At 40.9% G+C, this 12,628-nt stretch overlaps 1 protein-coding gene across 9 annotated transcripts in view; it reads left to right on the top strand.

Annotated features, from left to right (window-relative positions):
• The window catches only part of LOC128349017 (uncharacterized), a 29,856-nt gene extending 24,514 nt beyond the window's left edge, over positions 1–5,342 (top strand). For 2 of the 9 annotated variants that reach the window (XR_008318497.1, XM_053304875.1), the window contains 2 exons: positions 1,524–1,829; positions 4,281–5,342. Coding sequence is in view for 5 of the 9 variants with exons in the window: in XM_053304875.1 (XP_053160850.1) it covers positions 1,524–1,795 (272 nt within the window). In the remaining 4 variants the exon portion in view is untranslated. Of the gene's footprint in view, positions 1–1,523 lie in introns of all 9 variants that reach the window. The other 7 variants (XR_008318496.1, XM_053304874.1, XM_053304876.1 and 4 more) reach the window with 4 other exon arrangements.
• The last annotated feature ends 7,286 nt before the right edge of the window (positions 5,343–12,628 follow it).

Raw genomic sequence — 12,628 nt, 5'->3', positions numbered from 1 at the left:
ACAGAATCATTATGGGTAACATTACAAGGACTGTTTTGCTGGTCAATGACCGAATAAACTTATAACTAACTTACAAGGACTGAAAGGAAATGTGTTACTAGGGACATCCCATCGCCCTCCAGATCAAAGAGCTGAGAGTGACCTGGAGTTGGGGAAACATATAAGATAGGTGTCCAAGAGAGACAGGGCAGTAATAATGGGTGACTTCAACTACCCGCACATAGACTGGGTATATTCACATTCAGGTAATGACAGAGAGGCCACATTTCTAGACATGCTAAATGACTGTGTCTTAGAACAGTTAGTCGCAGAACCAACCAGAGAGAAGGCGACTTTGGATTTAATAATGAGTGGTGAGAGATGACAGAGTTGCAGAACCATTGGGTAGCTATGACCATAGTGTGATCCAATTCAGCATATATGCAAGTGGAGAATTATCAAGGAAGTCCAACACAGATGCATTGGACTTCAGAAGAGGAAACTTCTCAAAAATGAGGGGACTGATAAGAAAGAAGGAGAAGGGGAAAGTCAGGAGGAACAAATCACTCCAGAAAGCATGAAACTTATTTAAAACCACAGTACAAGAAGCACAGTTGGAATGTATACCAAGAAGAAGGAAAGGTACCACCAAGTTCAGGAGGTCGCCAGCATAGCTAACAAGCAGAGTCATGGAAGCTATAAAAGGGAAGAAGACTTCCTTCATAGGAACATAGGAAACTGCCATATACTGAGTCAGACCATTGGTCTATCTCGCTCAGCATTGTCTTCACAGTGGCAGCAGCTTCTCCAAGGTTGCAGGCAGGAATATCTCTCAGCCCTATCTTGGAGATGCTGCCAGGGAGGGAACTTTGAACCTAGATGCTCTTCCCAGAGCGGCTTCATCCCCTAAGGGGAATATCTTGCACTGCTCACACTTCTAGTCTCCCATTCATATGCAACCATGGCAGACCCTGCTTAGCTATGGGGACAAGTCATGCTTGCTACCACAAGACCAGCTCTAATGGAAGTCCTGCCCAAATAAAGAGAACAGGAAGGAACATAAACTCTGGCAAAAGAAATGCAAGGAGACAATAAGGGATGCAAAGAGAGAGTTTGAGGAGCATATAGCTAGAAGTGTCAAGGGGAATAACAAAAATTTCTTTAAATATATCAGAAGTAGAAAACCTGTCAGGGAGGTGGTTGGAACCTGAGGGTGTGAAAGAGATTATTAAGGAGGATAAGGAGATTGCAGAGAAGCTGAATGAGTTCAGCTAGTCTACTAGTCTGATGGCTGTGGGCCATTTCCAGCCTCAGATGCATGATGCTTCTCAATAACAGTTGCAGGGGAGCAACAGCAGGAGAGAGGGCATGCACATATCTCTTGGCTGTGGGCTCCCCAGAGGCATCTGGTGGGTCACTGTGTGAAACAGGATGCTGGACTAGATGGGCCTTGTGCCTGATCCAGCAGGGCTGTTCTCATGTTCTTATTTTCTTTGCATATGTCTTCATGGCAGAGGATACTGACCATATATATAATTCTCCAGAATTGATCTTTTCAGGTAAAGCGGCTGAGGAACTGGGTGAATTTGAGTTGACAAGGGAAGATGTTATAAACTGTCTTGAAAAACTAAAAATTAACAAATCGCCAGGGCCAGATGGCTTCCACCCAAGAGTTTTGAAGGAACTCAAATGTAAAATTGCCGATCTCCTAGCAAAAATATATAATTCGTCTCTACAATCAGACTCTGTACCAGAGGACTGGAAAGTAGCCAGTGTGACTCCAGTTTTCAAGAAGGGATCCAGGAGGGATCCATGAAATTACAGGCCGGTCAGCTTAACTTTGGTGCCAGGTAAATTGATGGAAAGCATACTTAAAGACAAAATTGTTAAGCATATAGACAAAAAAGTCTTGTTGAAGGAGAACCAGCATGGCTTCTGCAAGGGTAAGTCTTGTCTCACTAACCTTTTGGAGTTCTTTGAGAGTGTCAACAGGCATGTGGATAAAGGTGATCCAGTTGACACAGTATACTTGGACTTCCAAAAAGCTTTTGATAAAGTTCCCCACCAAAGGCTCTTGAGTAAACTTAGCAGTCATGGAATAAGGGGACAGGTTAATGTGTGGATCGGTAACTGGTTGAAGGACAGGAAACAGAGAGTAGGAATAAACGGATAGTTTTCACAATGGCAGTAGGTAGGATGTGGGGTCCCCCAGGGATCAGAACTGCGACTGGTGCTCTTGAACTTGTTCATAAATGATCTAGAAGTTGGGGTGAGCAGCGAAGTGACCAAATTTGCAGAAGACCCTAAACTATTTAGGGTAATGAAATTCACAACAGATTGTGAGGAACTCTAAAAAGATCTCTCCAAACTGGGTGAGTGGATGAAAAAATGGCAAATGTGGTTCAATGTATGCAAGTGTAAAGTGATGCACATTGGGGCAAAAAACACCAACTTCACATACACTGATGGAATCTGAGCTGTCGGTGACTGACCAGGAGAGAGATCTTGGGGTCGTGGTGGACAACTCATTCCATGCTAGGAATCATTAGGAATGGGATTGAAAATAAAAATGCTAATATTATAATACCCTTATAGAAATCTATATTGTGGTCACATCTGGCATACTGTGTATAGCTTTGGTCACTGTATCTTAAGAAGGATATTGTAGAAATGGAAAAGGTGCAGAAGAGATCAGGGGCCTGCAGCACCTTCCTTATGAGGCTAGGCTGTAGCATCTGGGGCTCTTTACCTTGGAAAAGAGGCGACTAAGGGGAGACAGGATCGAGGTGTATGAAATTATGCATACAGTGGAAAGTGTAGGCAGAGAGAAATTTTTCTCCCTCTCTCACAACACTAGAACCAGGAGTCACCCCATGAAACTGAAGGTCAGGAAATTTAGGACCAACAAAAGGAAGTACTTTTTCACACAGCACATAATTAATCTATGGAATTCTTTGCCATGGGATGTGGTGATGGTCACCAGCTTGGATGGCTTTAAAAGAGGCTTAGACAGATTCATGGTGGACAGGTCTATCAATGGCTACTAGTCAGGTGGCTGTGGGCCATCTCCAGCCTCAGAGGCACAATGCCTCTCAATACCAGTTGCAGGGGAGCAATAGCAGGAGAGAGGGCATGCATATATACTTCTTGCCCCAGAGGCATCTGTTGGGCCACTGTGTGAAACAGGATGCTGTACTAGATGGGCTTTGTGCCTGTTCCAGCAGGGCTGTTCTTAAGTTCATATGTTTTCCCCACTTCAGAAACCGTCTGCTTCTTAAGGCCATCCAGGCTGGTTGCTGTCACCACATCTTGTGACAGAGAATTCCATAGGTAGATGGACCACAGCGACACCAAGCTAAACCAAGGCTCCATTATTAGAAGCAGTGTGCCACTGAGTGCTAGATGCTGTATGATAGGCAACAAGGCATGGCTACTACATCATACCCACCCTGTGAATTTCCCATGGCATCTGAATGGCCATCGTTGGAATAATGCCAGATAAACCCTTCCTCTGATCCAATGAGGTAATTCATATTTGGCCTAAATGCACATGAGAAGATTGTGTATAACACATTACTGTATTTATGTTTTCCCTGATGTAGGAGGTGTGTGTGCTTACTTCTCCGCTACACAAGAAAATCAATACCTGGGTAGGAACTAGCCCCAAAGCATAACATTTTTGCAGTAAGCTGTAAAGTTGTGTGTGTGTGTGATTTATTTATTCATTATTTTATTTTATTTATAAGATTTATATGCCATCATTCTTCTTAAATGAATTCATGGCTGCCCAGAGATGTAGGTTTGGGCGGGGTACAAATTTAAATAAATAAATAAATAAATAAATAAATAAATAAATGGTAGCTTACAACAAAATTTATTTAAAAACACAGTAAAACACAACCCCTAAAATCATAGAAATGCAGGATAAGGCAATCATTAAATCAGGGCTGTCACAGATAAATGTACAGAGTTCGGGGGAGTCCTGCTGGAATTAAAAAAAATACTAAGTACTCTGGTCTATGACCGTAATAAAGCTTAGATTGGATTGGACTGAAAAATTATTAAGAATTAGACAGAGAGGAGAAAAGCCTAAGATCAAGGGGCAGAGTGCTCCAGAGAGCTGGGGCCACCACTGAGATTGCTCAGCCATGTATCACCTGTGTTATGTAAGTGATGTGGGTTGTGTGGAGTCACAGTCAGACCCAATTAGCCAAAAATAAGAAAATATGTTACATCTATTAGGTCCCTACATAAAGACATATGGAATGTTCTGGTAACAGGAAGTTAACTGGCTTCTTCAGACTATTGACAGGTTCTGGAACAAACTACTGAGAACAGAATATGAAGAGAAGACAAAAGAGAAGGAACTGAAAAAGTACCCTGGTTTCTTTTTAAAATATTGTTTTTTTCTTTTTCTTTTTGGAAATCTACTGCAAATATTTCTGTAAGTAAATAAATATTTCTGCATCCTCTTACATTTACTGAGGATTCTGCTTATCTAAAGAGCCAGACCTCCTGGCCTGGATGAGTAACTGAGGCTCCCAACAACACATGTTGTCCTCAGATCCGAACGCACCCTATTCTGCATGATGGATAAGAAGTGGTACTTTAGCTTGCCCTTTGGTGGCTATCATCAAAACATTTGCTCCCCTTAATCCAGCAGTCAGTTCTGTTGGACTCAGTTATGTCTTGGAATGTAGAATGAGCTCTTACAGAATGACTGAGCATGATCACATCCAAGTCTGTACTCTACTCTGTGTGATGTTTTTTGAAAAAAAGTGGACATTTGTCAGATGCAGGATGTGAAGTCATACAAGCTACTTGCCCCAATAACCTGTGGAGGATGCATGTACTGTACTTGCCCCTTGTGGAAACCCAACATATGATGAATGTCTAGAACCAGATCCATGTATGTATATGTGTGTATGTATATGTATGTATGAATGATATACTGCCTGATGTGTATCTCATGTGATTCATCTATGAATCTTCATTGAAGTAGCATAATCTGTTCAGTTAAGATTCTAGTTTGTGCTTTCTTAGGAAATACATAACATTCCAAATATAAATATCTCTAATTATCAATGGCACAAAGAAAATATCACCAATTAGAATAAAAAGTTTCTTGTAAGTGTATTAAGCTGCCTTTATAACTCTGAGCCATTATAAGTATCTGGTGCATAATTTATTTGGAGTGCTTTAGCTAACAAGAAGAGAGAGAGAGAGAAATATTTCTTTTAAATGAAGAAATGGAAATATAGTGATATTATGCAGCCATGCTTAGCTTGAGCACATAAGAAAATGAGATGCATTAAAAAGGGGGCACAAGCCAATAACAATAAAGAATGTTCATGTAATAAAAATATAAATTGGTCTAATATGCAGATCATTTTTCATTATTTTTTAAATGCCAAGAATACCCAGTATAGAATTTAATGAAGGCTATGTAACATTAATACAATATTATTATAAATAAATAAAACACCTAATATGAATTCTCTAGAACAAACGGTTCACAGAACATTTTAACAATGCATAAATGCAAAATGAAGCTGACATCATTAGAGACGAGAGTGGAAATCATCCCCCTGTCCACCACCTTAAATTGTATTTGGATCACTAAGTATGACCAGGTATGATTAAAATATGACTCTCTTGAGAGCGAGCCTTCAGGGCCCTCTCCCTCCGTCCAACCCACCTGCCCACACATCCCTATCCCTCCAAGCCCTTTCCCTCCCTCCTCGAACGACTATATTTTGTTGTTGCACTAGTGACAACAGAAGTGTAGTGGGAGGGAGGTCTTGTTAAGACCCGCATGGACACATGTCAGCTATCACGGTCCGTGGCTATGCTTTGCTCAAGGTGGGAGGAATAAGCACCAAATGGGTGCAGACCAATCAACAGTACTTTAAATAAAATAAAAACAATAAAATACATTTAAGTCCTGCAGGACTGTGGCCATGGTGTGGGCACACTGGGAGGAACAAAGGAGGATAGACACTTGATCTTGATATCAAAGGGTTGTTTTATTGAGAGATAGTGGGGTACAGAAAGTAAAAGAAGTTGGTTAATCCTGAGGTACATTACCAGGCTGAAGTACTGGGAAGGGGAAGAGGCTTGTGGGTGACAGAAAGAAAAAGAGAAAAGCATTTGTCATAGCTACCTGCATTTAGCTAGGGGAGTCTTGTCTCTCCAATGGCTCAAGCATAAGGTGAGCAAATGAGGTGCTCTCAGGCAGTGTCGGGCACTGAATCTGATGGTAAAGACCCCTGGGTGCCTATTGCTCATCCCAGTTTTTTGCCCCTAGGTACTCCACATAGGAAATAATGGGCAATAATAATAAAAATTCAAAAATTCATTAAGTATCATAGGAGTGTCTGATTGCTTTGGGGTTTGGGTGATAGTTGGCACCCATGGGTGCCTACCACCCAACCCAGTTTTGGAGGCTCAAACTGGTTCAAACCAGTTCAGAACGGTTTGAACCAGGTTAGAATTCAAACTGAAGCAAAGGAGGGTTTGAGCAAAACCAAAACCAAAGTTCCTCACCCCGGTTTGAACACGGTTCAAATTTGAAGCAAACTGGGCAAACCAGTTTTGTGCATATCCCTACAGGAGGTGAGGAGAAATCTTCTTTATCCCAAAGATAAAGAGGGGGAAGTGGGGGGCTTGACAGTGAGCAGGAATTGGGCTAGGAAGAAGGGCTTATATTAAATTCTTCAACTTTCAGGGACATAAATGCCTGCCTCATATTGAGGGAAGCCCATTATTTCTGTATTTCTGAGCCAAGGAAGTATGTTCATGAGCTAGTGATATATTAATTCTCACAGCATAAAGAATTACAATCAAGCCATACATGCAGCTTCCCTAGACTATAGGTTTCAGATATACTGAAAAACACCACAGACTGCCTCAACAAAATCAAAACCATAAAATTTACTCCTAGGAGATATCTTAGCCACTATGACTGCTGAATCATAATATACAAACAGACCTCAAAAATACTCAATCATAGACCATCAGGAATACAATTCTGAATAGAGCAACAACTTGTATCATGAATGAACTATCACACTTTGCCCTCACAACTATATACTTGCCCTCACAAATATATGCATATATATGTTGATGTATACCACCTACGAGTTCATCTTATTGCCACTGACACACACAACCCCACCATATGGCTATATTCCTTGTTTAATCATACTTATCAATGAAGATTTCATTCTTTCATTCATTCATTCAATCATTCATTCATTATATTTTTATACTGTCCACTCAACGTATCTCAAAGTGGTTTACAAAAAAAATTCTAGCTGTCTCATGCTGACGCAATAATCCTAGATGGGTGTTATTGATGAAGAGCTCCCAATTGCCTTTATTTATTTGTAAAACCTGTGTGTATACATTGGGAAAGTTGAAATACATTGGGGACAAAGTGGGTAGTCTGTTTTCTGCTCAGCTGTCTTCTTGATTTTCTTGATGCTTTTTACAGTTGTTTGGATCCTCTTTGGATAGCTTGTGATACCAGCAAAACAGAACTAAGGTAAATAATGTTGAGAAATATGACATTAAAAGCAGAGAATTCTTGGGCAGTCTACTGAGATCATTGGCCATACAGAAGAGAATTTGGCCATAGACTCCATCGGGTGGTGGTGGGGTGTTAGTCTATTACAACAGAAGAGCAAGAGGCTTTGTCAGGCTTCACCTCCAGCCAGAATACACAAAAGGGCCAGTCACTTCTTTCAGTTAAAGAATGGCTGAAGTAGTGAAATTAGGGACATCTCCACCTTCTTAAGGAAGATAAAGCATTATTTCTGTGTTGAAGAAAAGGTACTCACTTCTTTGTGGAAGAGGTTTGGACATTTTTGGAATCTTAATAATGGTGCAAGTAAAGAAAGACCTTCCTTTCTAATATGGATTATTAAATTGTGCTGCTTGGTTTACTTTTATTTTTCTTTTGCTGTTGATGCACTTAGTGTATATTCATTCAGATTGGCTTTTTTGGGTCATTGATTTCTGCCTGAGTCAAACACCGTATTATTACAAAGCAATAAAATGAAATACATAGACATTTTTTAAAAAGACAACTGAGGGCCTCAGACAAGGAACTCAGTAGCACTACCCAGCAGGAGTCTTTTGCCACAGCAGAGAAAAGCGCACTACGAAATTCCCTGGTTATTGTCACCTTCATGTCCTGGCTTTATGTGACTAAGGAAGATGAGGGTCTTACGATGATGGCACTCCCTCTCTCTTGGGAAAACTGTGGTTGCATTTGGCTAATGGAATGGAAGGGAATGCATTTTTTATAGTACGAAAGGAGGCATAATGATCGAGGGCCTCGGTATCTGAAGGCACAATGAAAAGAGATGTCCAGAAAGACATGATTGTTCCCTCAGTCCCGTCCCCCTTTCTTTTTTGAAAAATTATAAATGCAGTTGCAGGAGGCCCTGATTGGGGTCGGAACCACCACGTTGAGGATTTATTTTTAACCTTTCACCCAATGGCATTATCCTGGCTGAAATTGTGCCTGTGGTGGTATTGATTAATCCATTCCTTGATCCAGGCCAGTTTTTGAATGGGGCTTCAGTTACTTGTATTCCAGTCCTGGAATAGAGGCTAAATAAACAGCCAGCAGCAAGAGCACTAAAAAGCAGTCTGCACTTGCCTCTCTGTACATAATATCTATTTCATGAAACTATTAATATTCCTGATTCCACTCCACTACCCTGTCCTTGCATACAACAACACTTTCCCTTGGATTCCATAGTACCCTCCCAGAACTGCTGCTTGTCCCTCAAGGCAAGGCATACAGGTACCCAGGGAGGTTTCAGGCAGGAATATTGCAGAGGGTTTGTGCCCTCCCTCAGTGCCATGATCTCAGGATTCTCAGTGGAAACTGGAGGAAAAAGAGCTGGATACTTTGGTGCTCAAGCCACAGTTCCCAAATTGATGTTCTGTGGGCAATTCCCGGAGGGTGGCTCTGTGTGGGTGTGTACACACCAGTACAACATTTCTGTATGAGCTAAGCTACAGGTTAGGGCTTCACAGTTCACAAGTAAGGCAAAATCACAGTTAAACAGGCCAGAGGTTGGAACTTCAAAAGGAGAAGATGGTTCCCTGTCCCCAAAGGGCTCACAGACACCAGGGAGACACCAGCAACAACCACTGGAGGGATACTATGCTGGAGTTGAATAGGGACAGTTTTCTATCTATCTATCTATCTATCTATCTATCTATCTATCTATCTATCTATCTATCTATCTATCTATCTGTCTGTCTGTCTGTCTGTCTATCTATCTATATTATTTTATTTATTACATTTCTGTTCTGCCCCATCCAAAAGGCTCTGGGCAACAAATAAAACACATAAACAAACATCATTTAAAACAAACAGGTTAAAGCAATATAAAAACAGATTTAAAACAGTTCAGAACAATGTAGAACCAATTAAGAATGCTTAAAAACAATTTTAAACAATTTAAAAAACCTTGGAAGGCCAGGCCAAACAAATAGGTCTTCAGAGCTCTCTTAAAGGCCAACAATGAACCCAAACTATGGATATCTGCCGGGAGCGCATTTAACAGGTCAGGAGCAGCTACAGAGAAGGCCTAGTTCTGAGTTGCCACCAGATGTGCCGGTGGCAAGTGGAGACGGACCTCCCCAGATGACCTCAACGTGTGATGGGGATCATACAGAAGAAGGCACTCTCTAAGGTAACTCGAACCTAAGCTGGGTTACCCTTGTAAAACTACTTTAAAAGAGCCACTACTTTAAAAGGTACCTCTGCTGAGTTAGCAGAGGGTTTTATGCTCCTTCGTCCTCTAGTCTATATTTGTGTTGTACATTGTGTTGTGTCATGAGGCATATCCTTGCTCGCAATAATTTTGAATAAAAGAGTTAGTATAGCATAGCATTTGAGAGTCTGAGCTATAAATCGTGAAGTCCCCGATTTGAATCTTACCTCAACTATGAAAGTCTCTCTTTTAGCCTCAGCCTTCCCATCTGCATTATGTGGATGATAATAATACTGATCCACTTGACAGGGTTATTGCAGAATTACCCAATAATGTATGGGAAGGGTTCTGAATGCTTGAAAGTGTTGTACAAATGCTAATCTAAACTAATTGCATTCAGATAATTTGACTGCACTGTGAGGCTCTCAGTGGGAAGCTTCCATTCTCTTTGGAACTTCTACATTTTTTTGTTGAGATACGCAGATATAAAATGCTTGACATTTTTATATTTTATTTCTCAAACTCTGATTTATAATCCTTCCATATAATGAACAGCATGTTTTGTTTTTAAAAGGTTATATATGCCAACTCAAAAAAGTTTCATCTTAAAAAATAATGGAAGAATCAAAGCTGGCAGAAGCCATTTCACAATCAAAATGACAGCTGTAGAGAGGAGTTCACTGCTCTTGATATAGCTAATTTACGATATTAATAAAAGAAGTCTTGCATTGTGTGAGTTGTCCATGTTGTGCTACGGAGAATGTCTCAGACATAAGAAGAAAGCAACAAAACAAGTTGGCTGGCTGTTTTCCATCTCAGCATGAGTGCTACCATCAAAAAAAGAGACGGTCTTAAATATATGCTACAAAAAGAAAGTCTTGATGATTAGATGACAAAAATGATACAGAATGAAAGAAAAATTTCCTTTGGTATTACTAATGAGAATTTTCTATTTGAAAATTGATAGTGCTGTTCACTTGATCAAAATAAGGAATGCTATACTCACTATAGTATCCCAAGAATGTGCCCGCAAGCTCCATCCTGGAGCGGACACACTCAAAAACCTCACCTCCCTGCACCATCCACACTTATGTCATTTGTCTGAAGAGGCAAACACTGTAAGCATGATGGAGATTGTTTCTGTGATCAGAAAGCTGGGACATCCCAGCCTTCCAAGCACAGAAATAACCTCCATCACATTTATGGCACTTGCCTCTTCAGTCAAAGACCTTTTAACAGAGGCGTATAGAGCAAGCACTGAAATTGTGCCCCTTGTCCAAACATCTGACACCCATCTTTCAGATAACTTTACCATAATATCAGCTCAAAAATGCAAGTCAAGATTGTTAATCTTTTAATATTTCAAAAACTATTTAGCAGTGGACGTAGCCAGACCAAAACATGCTGGGAAACTACAAATTTCAGTATGCTGGGGCTCATGAAATACCCATATACTTTGTGGAGGTGTACTTAGAAAACTAAACAGAAGTGCCAGTCTAATTCTCTACTATGCATTGTAGCATCACTATTGCATAAGTTTTAAAAATCAATGGAGAATTTGACTTTTCCCAGATACTCTGAAAATAATTAAAGTATATGCAGAGTAAACTGTGTCACTGCTTGGAATATACAGTATTCTAGTATTTCAGAAAGACAGTTAAAATGAGAGAAAGAGAGCAAGAAACTCCCAGTGGGCCTTAATACTAAGGATTTCACACTGGTTCAAAGACAACCTCACCATTGATAGCCATATTATTAAGACATCACATTTAACTCACTTATCACAAGAAGCAAAGTAAGAGTAAATGAAAACAATCCTAGCTCACAAGCTTCAGCTCAGTATTCACAAGCCCTGAGTCTCTGTACATAGTGCCAAACTGAATATGTATACATTGACTTATATTAAATTTAATTTTTTTTTAACCTGTAGCCTCTTCGGGGGGCTTCCTAAAGGCCATGGGGGGGTCTACAAAAGTCCCCCCTTCCCCTGTCGGCCTCTTAATTCACTGCCGCAGCCTGTCCCGGGTTGATTTTTGGGCTTGTTCCGGCCTACAAAGATCAGCGTGGTGTCCATTTTGGAGGCCGCCACACATGCTCAAATCGCCTCTGAAAGGCCTGGAAAGGCCTAGGGCCTCACAGGGACCATCTGAGCATGTGCGGTGGCCATTTTTAAATATATATATATATATATTTTTTTTTTAAATGGCCACCCAAAACAAAATGGCTGCCGCACATGCTCAGATGGCCTAGGGCCTCACAGAGGCCATTTGAGCATGCGCGGTGGCCATTTTTGTTTTGGTGACTTTTGTTTTTATTTTTCCATTTTAAAAAATGGCGTCCCCCCTTCAAGTGGTGCCCGGGGCATGTGCCCTGCCTGCTCCACCATAGATATGCCCCTGCCTTTTAAGTATGGAGAGTGCATTGGCGGCAGCGGGCGGGGGAGGTTTGAGGGTTTTTTTGAGAGCATCAGCACCAGAACAGAGCCTGCAGGCACACTCTCAGGATGCTGTATGTGACTACAGCACCCCCTTTTCTGAATGTTTGAAGTGGGCTTCTACCTCTCTTATTCTCTGCCTCTTCTTGCTGCTGCCACAAGAGCTGTCTGATAATTTGGCCAACTCATGCTGGAAAATACCTGGCAATCAAGAAAAGAAGGCCACAGCTATCACGTAGATTTGGAAAAGTATATTCTCCAATGTAATAGAATGGACAGAATAATCCTCTGAAATATTATCTTCAATTCTAATTAATGTATTGGCAAATATTCTTTCCAAGTCTATATAAATTAAAGCAGCAGAGCACAGCCCATCTTCTGGCCACCCTGGCTGGGCAAATGGAGTGTGAGGCTGAAATAAATCTCCTCTTCCAAGCAGAGGAAACAAGCTTTTAAAAGTCCAAACCTCTTACCTTAC

This window comes from Hemicordylus capensis, chromosome 3 (genome assembly GCF_027244095.1).
Source record: "Hemicordylus capensis ecotype Gifberg chromosome 3, rHemCap1.1.pri, whole genome shotgun sequence".
NCBI classification, from domain to species: domain Eukaryota; kingdom Metazoa; phylum Chordata; class Lepidosauria; order Squamata; family Cordylidae; genus Hemicordylus; species Hemicordylus capensis.
This window is presented reverse-complemented; position numbering and strand designations above follow the sequence as displayed.